General features: G+C 41.0%; 1 protein-coding gene across 1 annotated transcript; it reads left to right on the top strand.

The window, feature by feature from the left end:
• The first annotated feature begins 7,418 nt into the window (after positions 1–7,418).
• On the top strand, positions 7,419–18,080 carry si:dkeyp-69b9.6 (zinc finger protein 850). Its single transcript, XM_037676264.1, has 4 exons — positions 7,419–7,768; positions 8,163–8,280; positions 11,773–12,413; positions 14,505–18,080. Exons 3-4 carry the CDS (start codon positions 12,197–12,199, stop codon positions 16,871–16,873), a joined length of 2,586 nt encoding a protein of 861 aa, XP_037532192.1. The 5' UTR covers positions 7,419–7,768; positions 8,163–8,280; positions 11,773–12,196; the 3' UTR covers positions 16,874–18,080.
• Positions 18,081–19,433: the final 1,353 nt, after the last annotated feature.

The following is a 19,433-nucleotide window of genomic DNA, read 5'->3' as shown; positions in this document are numbered from 1 at the left end:
TACGACGCTGACAAACAAAGAATTTGTATAATAAAGTTAGTGGGAAAAACATTTTGTCATTTTTATTATTTTTGAACTAATATGTTTTGGATTTGTGTGCTTGTCCAGTTTTCTGCAGCTCTGCACCTACTCATTTCGAAGCTGCATGCTCATTTTAGTATAGAACAGGCAAGCTGGGGCCACATGTGGCTCTTTTGTGCCTATGCAGTGGCTCTGACAAAAACTATGAAACCAATTTTCTTTTTAATTTTTATACCAACAAGGAGAAAAGTGCTAGTTTTTGCAGTTTTCCTGTTATTTCTTTTACAAATATGTGAATGGCAGTACAAATACAAGGAGTAAAACATGTCAAAAGTATTTGTTTTCATTTAAAAATTCAATTGAATATCCAACTAGTATAAATTGTTTACTCACTTAAAACTTCATGCTTTATTACTTCAACATGGGACACCGCAAACATTTTTCCACAAATAAAAAGAAGACTTGCGTATGTAGGCCGGCATAGCTAAGTGTTTAAATTGTTTTTAATCAAAGTTGAATCTGGTCTTTTGTCTTCAATTCTAAAATAATACAAACAAATGTTAATCATTAGATATTTTTAATATACCACAACTGGCTGGAAAAGTTTCCTTTGACAAACTTAAAGTGGCCCATGGGCCACCAGTTGACAATCACAGTTGTAGCCAGTTTTGCAGCTCTAGACACATTTAATTAAACAAAAGCAGCAGAAATGGCTCTTATAATCATAAAGTTGCAGACCCCTGGTACAGAATATGTTAAAAGGATCTCTGACTGCCTGCATATATCAGCCTTAAAATGTTGTAATTACTTTACGCAACTAAAAGCTGTTTGTTGTATGTGAAAAATCCTAATTATTTTACAGTACACATATATACATATATATAATATTCCATTTTTTACCTAAGGATATTACCATTATTTTACCGGCGCAGTGCATTCTGGGCCAATGACATACATCGGTTGTAGTGGAGACTAAAACACAGAGTTAAGAATAAAAGGTTATAACGTGACAATAAAGTAATATTTTGTATTATTTAATGATTGTGTACAATAAATGGGTTGAAACAAGCAAATGTTATTTAATTTATAAGCCCTGAAGCTAAAGCGAGTCATTTCTCTGTCGTTCTCTCTGTCAATGCGCTCCAGGCTGAACATCAGATAATAACAATATCATACCTGGATTATTGAGCATGGACTTTGTTGTTTTCAACCAGTTTGACAAGACTGTCAACAAGGAAGAGGGCCAGCAATGGAGGAGGGGCGTACCAAAGAGACCATCTTATCACAAGCAGAACTGGTTTGTTCCACTTTGGAGTACGCTGTTGGGGGAAGAATCAGTTTAGTTGTGTGTTTCCTTGACTTATGAAGCCTTACGGATCGAAGGCGAAACGTTTCAGCACAAAAAAAAAAAAAAGAAACTGTCCAGATGACCTGACTGAAAAATGTTGAACATCAGATAATGTCCAAAATTAACGTTCAAGTTGAATGTAGCTTGCACCGGCGCAACCTGTCTACGTCATTTACTCAGAATGCATTGCAATGCAAATAAAATAGCAACATCTGTGTGTAAATGATTTTTAAAAACATAAAAAATAAACAGCCTGCAGTATTTTTACAGTCTCGTTTGGCTAGTTTTTATTGTTAAGCAAATCAAATGAGATCTGTCATTCCAACCAGTCGGAGATCCCTTTAAAGCTTTTAGTAACGTTATCTGCTTCCAAATAGCAAAAGGTAGACAATAATGCTTTTGCCTGTCCAAATCTGAGATAACTTTAAATCCAACTTCCTCCCCAAGATTTCTTCTGAGTAACGTCAGCGGTACTACAGTTTGATAAACATTACGGATACCTATGTACTGTACATTTAAATTACATTTAGCAACAATTATATAGAAATACATGTCGAAAAAGAACTGTTCGAAACATGCCCTGAGAGATGATAACAGTTCAACACTCTGTATTTAATTCAGCCACCGAATGGCACACAGTGTAACATCTGCAGACGTTAGCATTTATGTAACAAGGTTCTGTCGCCAACAATATATCATGACAAACAAATATTCTAAAGCAAGTAATTATGATAATTAACGTGTTGTGAAGGGTCGAACTGGAAGTAAAACAAAAACCATTTTCATCTCCAAAGAGCCTGGATCTGTGCTGAAATGCTGTATCGGTGATGCTGTGAGGTGTTGAACGAGATATAGTGAAACAACAGAGCGCTGCTCGGATCAGACACTTTTAAATGAGATCCTGCTCATATTTAAAATCTCCTGCGAGTACATTTATTACTCTGAGACGTATGAAGGCCTACATAAGAGCTGGTGCCGCCTGTTGAGCTGACAGAAATTATTTCCAGGCGCTGTTAATATTACGTTCATTTCAAGCAGAAGCAGCTTTAGACACACCGGAGGGATTGCAGTTGGTATATTTCACCACCTGGAGGTTCGCTGGCTCCAAAACTCGAACAAGGACCAACTTCAATCTTTTTCTGTAAGACAGGACTGACTATAGATCACATAGAGATAATTATTTACAGTAATGACACAGTGCTGATGTGTACTACTCATAATGTAAAGATTATTTAGGGTTTATTTAAAGGTTAAGGCGCTCCCACAAATCTTTATTTTTACTTTGTTCCCAGACAATGAGAAAATACTGAAAACATCAGCTCTTAAAGAGGATATATGGCAGTTAGCTTCTTTTATGTGGGTGCTCAAGCACACATAAATTTTAATTCAGCACCCCTGAAAACTAAAGTTTTTTTTTTTTTCTGGTTCTGGGTTTTTGGTTTGGGTTCTCTTTATTGCATTTATGATTCAATGCAACAAAATCAGTTAACACTAAACTGATTTTGTACAACACATTTATTAGGTTGTGTAATGTAGAGCGCTACGTCTGTAGCATCTTAGCTAGCGCACCTGTATTACACGCAGCTAGCTTAGCGCTACTTCGTGTTGTGCCAAGCTATTGAATAAAGTGTTTACTAGGTAAACATAGATGTTTAACAACCCGTTAAAATACACCAGAATGCAGGAAATGGCATCTACTTTATTCAAAAATCATTGTGTACCCCCAACACCCCAACATTATGAATGCAAGCCAGTGGCCACCACGTTGTTCAAGCCAAAAGCCATTGTGAGCACTGGGGGCTAAGCGCCCCTAAACAGCATATTTTAGAATCACCCCTGACATATGGACTCGTCTTTGTTTGAAAAATGTGATAGCTTTTTAAATGAAGCCGCTGTTTATTTTAATAAAAGCTTTGCACGTGTATAAAAACTCTCAGCCAGCATCATGAGGTCCTCACCTTGAGCGTTTTCACCTGCATTAGAGAAGTTCTCGCACCTTTTGGGAAATCACTGGCTGCTCTGATGTGGTTTGCTCCGGTCATTAGCACGCCTCATCACTCTTCTTTTTCTTCCAGCAGAGCCTGAAGGCATCATCATACCTCCACCTCCGTGCTCCACAGTGCGAGACACGGATGCAGGTGATTATTGATTCTCCTTTAATGTCCAATCTTTGTGTTTCCTACCAGTTTAAATCTTCTCTTAGGGTTCCCTCAGAAGTGGCTTCTTTCTAGCAGCTCGACCAGATTAAAAAAAATGTTTTCTTGGTTATATTCTAAGAGCAGGGATGCTGACTCTGATCTGAGGATCCTGACGATTTCTGTGATTGAGCTTGAGTAAATCTTTAAGTCATCTGGACGGTTTCTTTTTTTGTTGAGACATTTCGTCCTTCATCCAAAGGACTTTGTCAGCAAGCGTCACACTCAAATTGTGGGCCAACCAGTTTGCTGGTGATAAGATGGTTTTTGGGGCCTATCCTCTCCCCTGATGGCGAGCATCCAAAGGACAGATGAAGGACGAAATGTCTCAACAAAAAAAGAAACTGTCCATATGATCGGACTGAACTTTGTTGGATTTTTTTATCTGGATTATCGAGCATGAAATTTGATAAATTATCAAGATTAGCAGGCAGCACGGTGGCGCAACTGGTAGAGCTGCTGCCTCTCAGCGAGCAGGTCCTTGGTTCAAACCCTGGTCCAGGGGCCTTTCTGGGTGGAGTTTGCATGTTCTCTCCGTGCATGCGTGGGTTTTCTCCGGGTACTCCGGTTTCCTCCCACAGACCAAAAACATGCATGTTAGGCTGATTGGTAACTCTAAATTGTCCCTAGGTGTGAGTGAGAGAGTGAATGGTTGTTTGTCTCGTTTGTCTCTATGTGTCCCTGTGATGGACTTGCGACCCGTCCAGGGTGTACCCCGCCCCTCGCACAGTGATTGCTGGACATGGGCACCGGCGACCCCCGTGACCCAAAATGGAATAAGCGGGTAAAGATAATGGATGGATGGATATTTCGTATGTGGTTTCCATTTGATTTTACAATTTCTTATCCCACCTAAAAATAGCTTTATATTCTCTTTCAAGCATTAAAGGATGATACAGTTTCATTGTGAAAACTGATAAACTCAGTCTTGGTGATAAAAACCCACTGACGGAACAGTTTTTTGCATCGCCAAATTAAAATTTACAAAACCTATAATCTATCTATACTGTCTGCTGCCAAAGACAACGAGAGAAATGTCATTTCCTGTGAAAATGAAGAGCGAATGCTTATTGCTGGATGATTTTGGTTGAAAACTGCTTAAGAAGTTGAACCAGGCTCAAAACATTTCATGGCTAAATTGTTAATGTGAGTTAAATTTTAAGAGCTGACTATTGCTGATTGCAGGAAAATAAAATCAGCAAGTAAAAAAAAATTAAATGTGTAGAAAAAGCTGAATAAAGAAGAAATGTAGCTGAAATTAGCAGAATAAGCTGAAATATAGAGGCGCAATAGAATATAAATGAAAATCTGTAATTTGGCAAAACAGGAATAAAATGAGCAGGAAAAAAGCAGAAATTATCAAAAAAGTAGGTGAAAAGGCTATAGAAAAAAAAAAGCTTAAATGAGCCAAAAGAGGCTGAAAGGAATATAAACGGTTGATATGATTTAGACAGAAGCACAAAAGGTGGAAATTAGATGGAAAAAAAGCAAAAATAGGTTAAAATTAACAGAAAAAAAATCTTAACAGAAGTAGCTGGAAAAAATTAACAGATGGAAGCTGAAAAAAGAGCAAAAAGCTGAAGAAGCTGACAGGAGCAAAAAAAATTGCTGAAAAAACTCTGAAATACAACCAAAGCTGAAATGAATAGTAAATGTTTTAAAAGAGCACAAAGACTTTGACGGATGTGAAGAGTGCTCCATTCATTTTCAGAGAGGAAAAACACGAAGAAAAAGGCTAAATATAATAAATAAATAAATCAATTGCACAAATATCAAAAGTCATCGCAGGAATGTCCTGAACAAGCTGAACGTTTTGATATATGAATTGTTAAAATAGCACAAATTGTTGAATGAGTTACGTGCCAAAAAACATATGAAAGGAAAATGGATCTCAATAGTCCCTGTGATGGACTTGTGACCCGTCCAGGGTGTCCCCCGCCCCTCGCACAGTGCTGGACATGGGCACCGGCGACCCCGTGACCCAAAATGGAAGAAGCGGGTAAAAGATAATCGATGGATCTCAATAGTGAGCATGGTTTTTCAACATTCACACGATAATGTTATTTTGCCCACGTCTGTGTGAGTGTTCATTTATCTGCAGCTTTACCAAAATACCTCATGACCCATTGGACACAAATTAATGAAACTGTAAGGAGGTAATTAATGACAGATTAACTGTAGGAGTCACTTCAATTCAAGATGGCCACCACGGATAATCAACAATCGCCAACACAAAAACGGCTACAACTTAGCCAAATTGAAAATATTCAGCTAAAACTTGGTGTGGTAGTAGCTGAGAGTTATTCCCAACACACACTCCAAGTGTTAACTGATCAGACGAAGCAGTTTAAAAAAAATTGCAATTGAACATTGGAGTCAACTGTGCCTGTATGTTAGCAAAATATCCCAAGAACCACTGGACTCATTTATGGGGCCGCTGTGGTGTAGAGGTAGGGCAGCCGACCGGGGACCAGAAAGTCACAGACTCAACCCCCCGCCATGCCCACATGTCATAGTGTCCTTGAGCAAGACTTCCAATCCCTACTCCACCTGGGTGTATCTCATGTGATAGGTTAAATGCGGAGCACAAATTTTGTCAATGTATAGATACAATGATGACAATACATAGCACTTTATTACTTTATTTGAATGAAACCGTCAGGATGTAACCAGTGAATGTGCAACTATAACTGATTAACTTTTGAAGTCACCCCAGTTCAAGATGGCCACAACAGCAAGACAAACATGAAAATTCAACTCAGTTTATCTATATAGTGCCAAATCACAACAGAATTAGTCTAGGGCACTGTTCAAAAACATTCAAATAAATAAAAAACTAAATAAAGGCAGTTAGTAAAAAAGTTATGTATTCAAGCCAGCAAACTGTGTTGAATCTTCACTTCATCGCAGTCCTGAGCAAGCACAAAGGCAACAGTGGAAAGGAAAAACTCCCTTTTAACAGGAAGAAACCTCCAGCAGAACCAGGCTCAGGATGAGCGGCCATCTGCTTTGACTGGCAGGAGCGGAACAGGAAGGAGGAACTAACAAACTCAGAATGACAGGTCCAGATGTGCTTTCTATAGGAAGAAAGACAAAAAACAACAACACATGTTAAGAATAGAAATACAAATACAAACAGGTGCAGTAGAGCAAGTAAAGTCAGCAGCAGAGTGAGGAAATGTGGTCAGTTTGTCCTCCAGCAGTCTAAACCTATAGAAGCATAACTAAGGGATAGCTCAGGAAACCCAAGCAGACCCTATCTATAGGATTTATCAAAAAGGAAAGAGTGAAGCATAATCTTAAAATAATTCAATGTGTCAGCGTCACGGATGGAAACTGGAAGTTGGTTCCACAAGAGAGGAGCCTGATAACTGAAAGCTCTGCCTCCCATTCTAGGTTGTAGGTTTACATATGGTTCCTAGGGTTTCCTAATTAGGAAACCCTAGGAACCATATGTAAACCTACAGTCTATAATGGTTTGATTTAGCAAATGTTTGTTAATCATTTAGGAAACCTTTTCTCTGTACATTTATATGGATACGCAGTAGATTATGTAGAATATGTAACAGTAAGGATGGATTTGGTCATTTTACATTTGTGCATGTTTTGTGGGCTTATCAGGATGTTTTTATTTTATGTAAACAGGCCTGCAACGCCTCAGGTATTATATAGAGCCTGCTAAGTCCCTGACCCAGTCATATATGTGTAATGTAGTAATAATAATATGGCTATTTTAATATGCGTATTTGTATTTTTTTATTTATTTTTGGGGGGAGCAGTGAATCCGGTGTGAGCCCTAAAACACGGTCCGTGAGCCCCGCTGCCGCTACCCGGAAATATTACAAGGGCCGGAAAGGACCAATGTTGGGGGCGCACACGTCACTCACTTTTACCCGAAAATATCTCCATCGACCATCCAATTATTTTTTTTAACTCCTCGGCCGACAAAACATTAAGGCGAAAGCTCCCCCCCCAGGACAATAGCACACTCGCTCAACCGGGTCGAGACCAAATGGCGAAGGAGGCTGTCGACAACAGCACCGTTCACCCAGCTCAGCATCAGTGAAAATGGCTCTGACTAACGCCTGGAAAACAGCACGCAGAAATGGAAGCGGACGGTAGCTAGCTGGGGCAGTCGGCGAGAAGAAGGCGTGACAAGGCCTCATCCATCCGCAACCGTGTGCTTCTGCAGCTGGATGCGCAGGTAAACATCTTCCAAATATAGGTTACGCAGATGTATATGCTAACGTTAGCATCGTGATGTTACCGTTGTGCTTAGGGATGGAGGCTAACGTTAGCCACCGTGGCTCTTTTTTTTTTTTTTTTTTTTTTGTACTCTGTGTGGGGCTCCGAATAGCCAAAACACGCTAAACCTGGGTAAAAATAAAAATAAAAAAGCATGCTGAGAACCGTGAAGTTTTATATGCAAGCGTATTCAAGGTTTTATACCCCCCCCCCCCCCCCCCCCATTTTGTTTAAATGTTAGCCAACAGGATGCTACCTTCGAGGAGCATCCGTTATTTAACTGAAAACTAATGTTTACTTTGTGGCGACCTTGTGATGCTGGTGGTCATTTTCAGCATTTCTGCCCTTTGCAGGAACCATTGAAGATTCACGTTAAAATGAGATGCGGTCAAATATGCGATAAAACCCGTTTCCTCGTCTGCCAGGGGAACTCACTTGTCCCGGGATTCATCGCATCAATCAGAGGAAACGGTAAGCTTTTTTAAAGGTGAGCATAAAAGTGAGTATCTTGCTTTAAACAGACCAATTTTAGGCTGCCTAAAGTAGCATATTGTGTTTTTTCCCTTTACCTGTGGGCATCGAGAGTCATGCTTTCAGTAAATGTTACACTTAATTTTTAATTTATGCAAATGGTCGTTGGATTGGAGAAGAATATAACTCGATTGTAACATAACAGTACAGTATATAATGCAAAAATAAAAAGCAAAATATGAACAAATAACTAAATAAATGTACAGTAACTTGACTGCATGTAAAAGTTAGTCGTCTTAACACTGCCATTACTATTATTATGTCTGTTAGGGTAATTTCACACAATAAATACAAAACTTACCATTGATAGACTACTTTTTTAGATTCTCAGCATAACAATGTAGATTTTGTGATGCGATTGATGAAATACAAAAAAAAAAACAAGTAAATAATGTTGACAAAGAATAAAAGCGTTAGGGTTAATTTTTGTCAGGTTTTTCCTCTATGATTTGTTTGATAAGGCATTGTATGAACAGATTAAAATAATACAATAACTTGAGCAAAAAAAAAAACAGAAAATTTTAAAGACTAGCCAGTATAATGTTCCATAAGGAGCTGAAAGAAACGAGCGTTCATTTAATCCCACAGCTTCTCTTAACTTTTAGCAGCTAATAATTGTGACCAGTGCTGGCAAAGTGAGTCAGAATGAGTCCAGGCTGCAGAGTTAAACAAGTGAAAATAATGTAAACGAGTCCGTAAAGACATCAGCTAACAGTCCCGGTAACTAAAATGGCATATAATCTTCCCAATCTACCTTTAATTCAAAATGTATTTACAGATGTTTTCAGAAATCTTCCCTTATCTTATAACCCTTAGAATTTAGTTTGAAATAAACCAAATCCCTTCTTGTAGTGCTCAGCATTATTGTGATGCTTGGGGAATTCCCCTTTTTAAAAACAAGGGTGGAATTCCCGATGACATCATTCCAGACTAATAAAAATCCAACACTCGTAAACAAAACTAACTTGTTGCCAGGCCAGGTAATAAATTACAGAGTTTCAACAAAACTTACGCATCTTTTTTTGAAGCTTTTGAGATGGAGAATTTGAAAATAACAGTATTTAGAGATTTCTCACTGTGATTCATTTTGCCAGCACAGGTCACAATAGTCATTGTTCTTCCTGTTTTCTTATACATTACAAACATTAATCTTGTTTATATATAAATAATAAATGTTTCCTACAAGGAAAGTGATGAGCTAACTTTACAATCTGACAAGATAAAGTGTAACTTGATTACAATGAGAAAATAAAACATACCGTTTCTGTTTATTGTGGCCTTTTGTAATTTATTGCCATATTTCTCTATGTTGCCAGAGAATAATCACAGATGCAACAGTTGTAGGAGTTACTTTGTCCAGTGTGTAACAGAACAGATGCAGCACGAAGAGATTAAATGCCTTCGTAGTTCCAAGGATAGTAATATAACAAAATGGGTCACTATTTCTATAAAGTTTTGTTAGAGATGCAAAGTCTCTTCACACAGACACCTACAGGGTGCTTTATTTTCATAGACGAGGACAGATTATAAGAATAACCTTCTCTTCTGTAGTAAATATGAACCTAATATTAAAAACAGTTAGTAGGGCTGGGCGATATACCTCCATATTTTAAGATGAATGATGATATACAATGTATATCTCCATATTTTTTCGTTCTATAAAGTAATAACAAAAATATATTTGAGTCAAAGTTTTAACCCAATTGTCACACATGCACATATAGTAAACAGCTGTAACTGTACAAAATCAATGTTAAAAAAAAAAAAAAAACTACATATATTAGTTCATTTTTTTTAAACCTTTATTTATATATATTAAATAATAATCCTCTTCAGCTGTGCTGCCTTCACGACATTAGTAAGTATGTGTGAACTGCAGCTGCAGCTCCGACAGGCTTCAGCCTCCTTCCCTGAAACAAGACGGCTAAAGCGTGGAACAACATGGCTAAAGCGTCTTGTTCCACAGTTGAGACTGGGACCGTGTCTTTAGCGATATAATAAGCTGCTGATTTATTAATGTCACGGCGCCACCTCTCACTGTTCCTCTCATACGGCACAGCACGGTTAAATGAGTTTTATACCGTGGAATGTTTCAGGGAAGGAGGCTGAAAACGCATTTGAAGCTGCAGCTTATAACTTAACTTATAGTGCTGTTTTAAATGGTGAAAGAGATTCATAGTGCCGACCTTTTGTCAGGACTTGTTTTTGGCATTGTCTACAGACAACATTTTTCTGCTGGTCATTTGATAATTTAAAACCTAACCACCTCCAAATAACAGCCATTGTTTTTCTTTTTGCTCAGCAGCTAAGCTGCTCCTCATATCTCCCATATTTACTTACCATACCATTTTATTTATAAAGCACTTAAAACAGCGACAAGGCCAACCAAAGTGCTGTACAGACAGAACAACAGGTAACACACAAAGCAACATACAAAATGAAGTAAATCAGAATATAGACATAAAAACGATGCAGATAATAAATATGACGACTAACCTGTGTGAAGCAAACAGGTTCAAAACACAGATCATCTGGTGTTGAAAGCTACTGAATAGTAGTGTGTTTTTAAACGGGATTTGAAAACTTTTGCTAAACGTCTCCCACCCACCTAGAGAAGCAGGAAGCGGGGAGAGCACGCGCAGCTGAGAGGCTGGGTTTGTATTCAGTGAGGGAGAAGGAGGGGCCACGTGGGAGAAAGACAGCAGGTGGAATTTTAAGTACAGTATAACACTATATCGTTTAGATCTATATAGTCTCATATCGCAAATGAAATTATTTCGATATTTTTAAAATATCGAGATATCGCCCAGCTCTAGCACTTAGTCTTAATGAAGCAACTCCAGCAGAACCACATTATGGTAAGTTCTTACAAAAATGTGAAAAGCTGTTTTCCTCTTTTGCATCTAGAAACTGTAGAGGTGGCGTAAATGATTTTTTTTTTAACTATAAAAATGTAAAGATTTTTCTTGTATTTAGATGTTTATGTCACCATTTGCTAACTTACAAAACAACAAACATAGCAACTCAAGTTTGCTATTGCAAGTACTCTCTTTAGCACCAAATAAGATGTTTAAGAAAATCCAAGTTTCCTGCACTTTATTAAATGGATGAAAATCTAGTTTTTAGCTTGTGGATAATTATTTACTGTACATAGTAGTTTTTACATGTAGTACCCGAAATGCTAAACTATTAAACTCATCAATATTTCAGAAACAGATAGATGAAAAAATAGACAGATTTCTGTGTTTATTTTCATATGTCATTGTAGAACTTGAGTTTCTCTTTTACAGATTTGCTTCAGTTGGCGAGACATTTCATCATAAATTAAAGGCCAGTTTTGTTAGTGACTGAAGAACGTGTTGTTTTTCTTTTTATACTAAAGTTTGTAGAAACCTTCTATGACTTGTCCCTTTCTGAATCTTGTGTTTTCAGTTGTAAGAAATTCTTGGCTGAACACGGATGAGGAATCTTAGGTGAAGGGAAAATGCCAACGCAATAATTCTCACAGGAGACAAGAAGTCGTCATTTGAACTGGTTCACAATTAAGCAGTTTTGAAACTGGGGGGAACTCTTCTACCTGCCAGAAAGACAGTTTTATCCTTTGTTCGTCATATTATCATCTCTGCAACCCCACTCGTTTTGGAAATATAGTGTGAATGATCAACAGAGAGTGGCGGCCTCAGAAGTAAACAGTTTGGAAAGATGAACTTTAAGCCATCTTTAAAGTGAGGAAGTAGTAGCATAGCCTTACCCTTGGGGTAAAGATTGTCTTTCACCAGTAAGTGGTGGGATTATTGTAGCCGCTCCTAGTGCTGGAGGTTTGGCATCTGCACCCCCATGCGCCAGTGAGTGGGAAATGTTCCAATTTGGAAAATACAATCTGGACATTATAGAGATGTTAAGTGGGCACCAGGCCCACCAGTTCAAAGGCCTCGGTTTAGATCGACAGCTACAGCATCAGCAGCAAGTGCAACTCCACCAGCATCAACTACAGCAGCAGCAGCAGCAGCAGGTTGAGTCTTCTGGAGCTCTTCTGTCTGGACTTGGCTTGGGCCCCCTGCAGGGGTCTAGAGGTAACGCCTTTTCTGATTCTGCCTCCATTTTTGCCAAGATGAGTGCCCCTCCTCCCCCACCTTTACAACAGCAGCCTTCCTCGTCTCAGACCTCTCGTTCAAAGTCAAGCAAGATGAGCAGCAGCAGCTCAAGCCATTCTTCAGGCTACCCACAGTTCCTGCGCTCTTTCCACCCGTCTGACGCAGCACTAGCACAGGAGCAGTTACACCCGAGTGTAGGCCGCTTTGAGCACTTTACAGGGGCAAGCAGCAGTAGTGGGAGTGCTGGGGGATTAGGAGGATTAGTAACATCAGCACCTCCACCTCCTCCTCTGCATCCTGGCCTCTCTGTCCCCCAGGCCTCACCTGGCCCCTCCTCCTCCTCCCCCTCTCCATCCACCTCTGTAGCCACCTCTAACAACCCTAGCAGCAGTGCAGTCAGCTCACTGGGGCACCAGTTGGTCGGGGCCCAGTCTGATGCACGGAGCCTTCACCAACAGTTTAGTTGCATGCTAGCTGCTAATCAGTATTTTCTTTCTGGGGTGCCTGCTAATGCTAGTTTAGAACAATTCCTTGTTCAACAAGGAACCCATAACCACTTAGGGATTGGTTTAAGTCAAACAGGTGGGGAGCCAAGTACCAGCCTTGCTCCGCCTCCTGCTTTGCATTCTCACTCGCATGGCCACTCCACTCCACAGCCTCAGCAGGCTCCTCAGCAACCTCCCCAGCAGCAGCTTCCACCACACTCCCTTTCTCATGCTCACTCCCATTCCCATCCTCACCACCCTCTCCATCCAGGCTCTCAGGCTTCATCACTGGGTGGCTTTGACTTCCAGGGCATTCCTGTACTTTCAACTAATCAAATAGCTTCACTGATGCAGCAGGAAGCAGGTTTGCCCCTCCCTTTACCACTTCATTTATCCTTGTCTAAAGAAGATGGTAAAGGTGAAAGCAGTGGAGGTGGAAGCAGCAGCAGTAGTACCAGTAGTAGTAGAAGAAAAAAAGCCATGGCTGGCTATTTACCACAAAGAAAATCTGATAGCGGTAGTAATAACAGTAGCAATCATGGCCACAGTAGCCACAATAATCCTAGCACTAGCAGTAATAATGGAGGGCTAAGTCATAGCCAACCCCCAGCTTTAATAGGTAGTGGGGTTGGTATGACAAATATGGGCGGAGACCCATCATCCCTTCTTGCCTCATCATCTTCATCCTCATCAGTAGTGTCTTCTTCCTCCTCCTCTGCTCCCTCTTCCACTGCTGCCTCAGTACTAGTTACTAATGATTCTCAGCTTTCTAAATCTGATAACCAGAGCTCAATGCAACCCAACGCCACAGGGTCTGATACAGAGCCCATTTATAGCTGTGGTGACTGTGGCAAAAGCTTCCCTCACCTTTCAAGTCTTCGCAGGCATATGCGCATGCATGAGCCAACTGCAGCAGGTACTTGCAATACTACCACCACAGGCCCAAATCCCATTTACATTAAAACACAGTCTGATCCAAGCCTTCCCCATTCGACCCAAGAAATCCCCCAGCCCTCGTCAAATTCTTGTCCTAGCCCAGAGAAAGTATTTCATTGCCCCGATTGTGGCAAAGCCTTTAAGAAAAAAGGGCACCTCCTGCAACATGGTGTGATACACTCTTCAGCCCGCCCGTATGGCTGTTCCACCTGCTCTCGGGCTTTTAATCGTAGAGAGTCACTGACACGCCATGAGAAGATTCATGAGGAAAAGCCGTTCCGATGCCCTGCCTGTGGTCGTGCCTTCCGTGAGAGCACATCTCTACTCAACCACGCTGCCTCAGGCACCTGCGGCAAGCCAGGTAGGGGACCCAAACAACGGGCCAGCAAGACAGAAACTGATGTTGAGGACAGAGTCGGGGGAGGAAGTGGAGGAGGTAATGGAGGAGGGGGAACTTATCAGAGCAGTAGAGGGGTTAATTTTGGGAAAACTGAGGAAGAGGATGGTGTAATCATTGTGGGTGAAGGAGAACCTAAATCAGGTTTAGGATGTGATGGTCTGTTTCAGTCTGGAAGGGGAGGGAATTCAAATGACAGGGACAGAACAGATGGTAAATACCCAACTGACTACTCTCGGAATCGTTACACAGGCTACCACGATGACCACCGTTCTCAAGGTAATCCATCTCCATGCTACTCTGGTGCCTCCCCATGTGGAAGTGGGATGGCGGGCCCAGCTCTGAGAAAGGCACCCTTGGCCCCAACACTGCATCCGCACTCACAGAGCCACAACCAGCACCACCATCCGCAGCAGCAGCCACCCCAGCCCCACCTGCCTCTTTCTTCTCTACTGGATGACTCAGAGGATGATGTCACTAGCTCTGTCAATAATGCAATCTCTGCAATAACGGCAGCTACTAGTGGAAATAGAGGGGATGATAGGGGAGACATCATAGGAGGTCTGCTAGGTGGTCTTGGTTTAGGACCTCTGGGCTCACCTTCATCCACATCTGGCATGGATAAGGGTTTTAGAAATGGTGGGAGTCAGGAGGCTTTGAGCAGCAACCCACAGAATCTGACTACCAAACCAAAACGCCCTCGCAAACCAAGAGCTAAAAAAGATCCTGCAGCTGGTGGACAGCCCCCAAAACGTAGGCAATACACCCCCAGATTGGGGCCAAGTGGACTCCCACGCACTCATCTTTGCAGTGTCTGTGGGAAGGGATTTGCTCGCCGCGAGACACTACGTAGACATGACCGCATCCATACTGGAGAAAAGCCCCATCATTGTGCTACATGTGGCAAATATTTCAGAGAAGCTTTTCACCTCAGCAAGCATCAAACAGTCCACTCTGGGGCAAAAAACTATAAATGCACCATCTGTGGAAAAGAGTTTGGTTACTCCCAGAGTCTCAGAAGGCACAGCAAACTCCACCAGAAAGGGGAGCTCGAAGAGGTGCCCACAACACCAGCTCCAGAGAATCTCAACAGCTTTAATCCAAATACTCAATGTAGCGTTGCGCAAGACAGGAGCCAGAACCAAGCACCAAGCACCTCCTCCTACTACCCCTACTCTCAAGACGTCAAGCCTCAAGACTCCAACCCTCAGCCGCAGCCTACGCCCCAATCCCAACCGCCGCCCCCACCACCACCTCGACTCTACACCTGTGCTATATGTTGGAAGTCTTACCGTCATCACTTCCAACTGACTGCTCATCACCAGATGGTTCATGAAGGTGGGGGTGACAAGTTTTTTTCCTGTGAGGTTTGTGGGAAACAGTTTGCTTACTCTAATAGCCTCACTCGACACAGGCAGTCTCAGCATGGAATTACCCGTGGTGAACAGTCTAACCCTCAAGACGGCAGCAGTGGGTCCGGAGAAAATAGAGGTGGGAGTGATGTTAATCAGTCAGCATCTGAGAGTGAGGCTGCCACCAATGCCTTGCTTCAGATGGCTCCATCCACTGAAGTTCATGGGGGGCAGGGTCTTAGTGTTGTCACTCATAGCCACCAGCAGGCGCCTCCACAACCACCAGCTGGTTACTCTCCCCTTTTTTATGATGCTGCAGCAGCCCAACCCGCTGCCTCTAATGCCCCATCTTACTCTCAACCCCTGCCTCCCAACTCTACAATCATGCCCCCTCAGCATCCACATTCCCCAGCTGGGGTGAAAGGAGAGCACATTTATCCAGCTGGATCCCGTAGCCGCACACTTCACACCACAGCGCCATTCCAGCCCCTCACGGAACTGCCTTCCACTGAACATCACCATCTGCATCACCATCACCATTACTCCCACCATCATCCCCATCATCAGTCAGACACCCAGTCCCACCAACACTTCGACTGCAACATCCCGTTGTCCCATGATGAAATGAGACGACAAAAGAAGAAAAAAAAAAAGTCCAACAGGAGGGAAAATAAATGGGCTTCCCTTGAATCTGCAAGATTTGATGGTGTCAAAACGAAGAAAAAGATAAGTTGTACAGTAAGAGGGCAGTTGAATAAAAAACAAGGCTCTCTTCGACTGACAATTAGACGAGGAGGATCGGGTGGTGGTGGGTATAGGCTTGTCAACACTGGCGGAATGAAGGTGCAGATCCTGTCATCTCTCCATGTCCCCGTGAAGCGTTTTGGATGTCCCACATGCCCCAATTCTGTGTTTTCCCGTAAAGCTGGACTGCTGATCCACATGGCGGTTAAACACCCACAGAAAGCCTTGAGCTGTCAGGAGCGACTAAGGTGCAGTGTGTGTGGGAAGCAATCTCACAGGCCTCTGGCAGCCTTCGTCCATCGGGCCTCCCATCGCGCCAGAGGGACTTTCTCCTGCCTTCACTGTGCCGCTCGCTTTTGGAATGCTACACTTCTTCACAGGCACAAAGTGTCCTGCCACCGCAGGGCTAAAAGACTGCAGCGAGGAGACGCCAAGAGGCCGAAGCTTTCAAAGAGACCCGGAGAAAGACAAACCCATGAGAGTCACGAGGAGATGTCATTCTTACAGGGACCATACAGATACTGATCCCGGTGTCTGAAGAAATTGGTACACAAGAGGGATTGCTTTGTTTTTTCAGCTCTAAAATTAGAAAATGAGGTAAAAAAAAAAAAAAAAAGGGACTTGAAAAGGCATGTGTTGCCTGTAGGAAAATTTGCCTCGTGTTTCTGTTGCATCTACTCTGCTGACTATTAGAACGAGTGTTAACAACTACTGTAGAACATTATATTGAACTATCACCTGAGATTCTTCCAGATTATATTGGAAGGTGCTCCCAAGGTGTTTTCAAAGACATGACTGTTTTCATAGGATCATTAATTAACCCTTAAGTGCATTGACACTATGCTTGGCTGACACTGTGCAGTTATCTAGGCAAGTTAGATGAATTGATCTGCTAATGTACCTCCCATCTACAACTAAAATCCCTGCTTCACCTCTCGCTGTATGATAAACGTCTGCTGTGTATTTTGTCTTGTTGTTGTTCAATTAGAGGCTCTGAGGATTTTTATTTTTTTTCATTTTATGTAAAGTGCATTTATTAGGAGTAGGGACACAGGGACAAAGACCTTTTTGTTGATAGTTTGTCAGTGCATGTTTGTTCTCTGGTCAAGTTTTTTGCTGAGGTTGTGAGATCACTCCTACAGTACCGTATGTGATGGTTTATTCAGTATATCCCCAGAAGTTTGTAGTGTAAACTTGATTTGAAAGTTGCTCTATTATTACCTAGTGATTTAATCACATATAGATAAAATGTCAGTTCCTGATAATTAGCATAACGAGGATCCCTCTCCTGCCAAAATTGAAGACTTACGAGAAGCCTTGCGTACGATGTTTAGTTTACTTTCTTTATCTGAGATGTTCTTAGCTTTTATACCACGGGATTAAAAACAGGTTCAATCAACTGTAACACGTTGATCTCATGTTATTTGTATGCTCTTTTTAGCGGTAATTATTTCTACTGTACTTCACAGTGTTAAAGACAAGGACCTATCATGATAGAAACAAGTGTAATATTTCATGTATTTGTAACTAAGTCTTTTCCCTTATTCATCTTATTTTTTGCTGAGTTGCAATCATGTTGTTACTGTTGAGCCTTGTTTTTTCCCCTCTTTTAAAGACTTCAGTTTTAATCATGCCACTTTATTCACGTATAAAATGTTCATACCCCTGTCATTATGTTTCTTTTCTTCTAAAGAAAAATGATAGTTTTAGTAGATTTCTATTACACTATTTACTGAGAAGTCAGTAGTTGATTATATTTCAGCAATGAATAAACCTTAAGTGTAAAATTTTGTTTTCCTTTCATTTCTGACTCATTAACCTACCTTACAGTATGTTCAGAACTAAAACGGTTAAGGTGTATAGGTTATTTGTTACCAAAGTCAGCGCTGAAAGTTAAGATTTCTATTTAGCTAAATGTAAAATGTGAATTTTTTTTTTAATCACTTTGTGGATTAAACGAATATCCCAAATGTAGTTGAATGTACCAATAAATTAACTGCTTGAAGAGAGTTGATGGTTTGGGTAATGCCGCTTTTTATTGTTTCAACAAAACGCAGCTCTCACATTTGGCTCCACAAGATGGCAGTAAGCACCTCGTGTAGTGATCTTGGCCTGGTGGGCATGAGAGTCACATGGATTTAACTGTGATGGGAGTGAACTGGAGGGGCTGGATGGCCTACTGCTGTTTACAAGATGAACATCACAAAATAAACAGCCCCGATTATCTGCACTTGTAATGAAGAAAGCTGCATTGAAACATAATAAAAATAGGAAATGTGTCTCAGGTGTAATCTAATGCACAGTTTTTCTTCAACCTGTGCACGGGACCAGGGATGGTTGAAACTTTTTTTTTTTTTGCATCCATAGCTTGGAGCCCTTTTAAGCCAGTGGTTTCAAAATGTGATACAAACAAGTTACATGTGTTAAAAGGTGTAGCTGTTCTCTCTGCAGAGCAAACAGAAATCACAAGGTTTAGTCTCAGACACAAGGAGTGAAATGTTACAAACAACCCCATAGTCGAGTTCATTGTAGACGTGAGATGTACCGTAAGGATTCAGACAATATTTATACCAAAACCTTTATTAATACAACCTTTAAATCACTCAGTAGTTTATATGTGTGTGTGTGTGAGACATAAGAAATTTGAACAGTCCTAATGATAGAATTGAACAAAATGCAGGAATATTTGAGTGTGACTATTTGCTTGTTTTACACTGAACTAGTGACCGACCGTTCTGGGCGTAACCTGAGAACTAGGGGTGCACCGATTGAAGTTTTCTGGCCGATCACCAATTTCTAAAAAGTCTGACCTGCTGATACCGATTTTGTTTTATAAGCGACACTGTCAGGTGTTATAAGGTCACAATCCACCTTCAATTTTCCAATATTATTTTGTTGAAAAACATACCTTTGAACAATAGCCTAGAAACAATACAAACTTGTTTTAACTGGCCATGAGATAGTGCTCTGGAATATAAATGAAGTTCAGACAATTGTTGTTAAAACAAGAAAAAAAATCTGTAAAATCGGCTTCTCATGCAAGTATCGTCCGATTTCCCAAAATTAAGGAAATCGGGGCCAATAA

Source organism: Nematolebias whitei, chromosome 5 (assembly GCF_014905685.2).
Source record: "Nematolebias whitei isolate Nwh7 chromosome 5, NemWhi1, whole genome shotgun sequence".
NCBI classification, from domain to species: domain Eukaryota; kingdom Metazoa; phylum Chordata; class Actinopteri; order Cyprinodontiformes; family Rivulidae; genus Nematolebias; species Nematolebias whitei.
This window is presented reverse-complemented; position numbering and strand designations above follow the sequence as displayed.

Bases quoted from the DNA above. Each gene is read 5' to 3' on its own strand.
- si:dkeyp-69b9.6 (XM_037676264.1), top strand. From the start codon at position 12,197: ATGTTCCAATTTGGAAAATACAATCTGGACATTATAGAGATGTTAAGT. The intron at 12,414-14,504 runs GTAACGCCTTTT...ATCGTTACACAG, and splicing joins CCCCCTGCAGGGGTCTAGAG to GCTACCACGATGACCACCGT.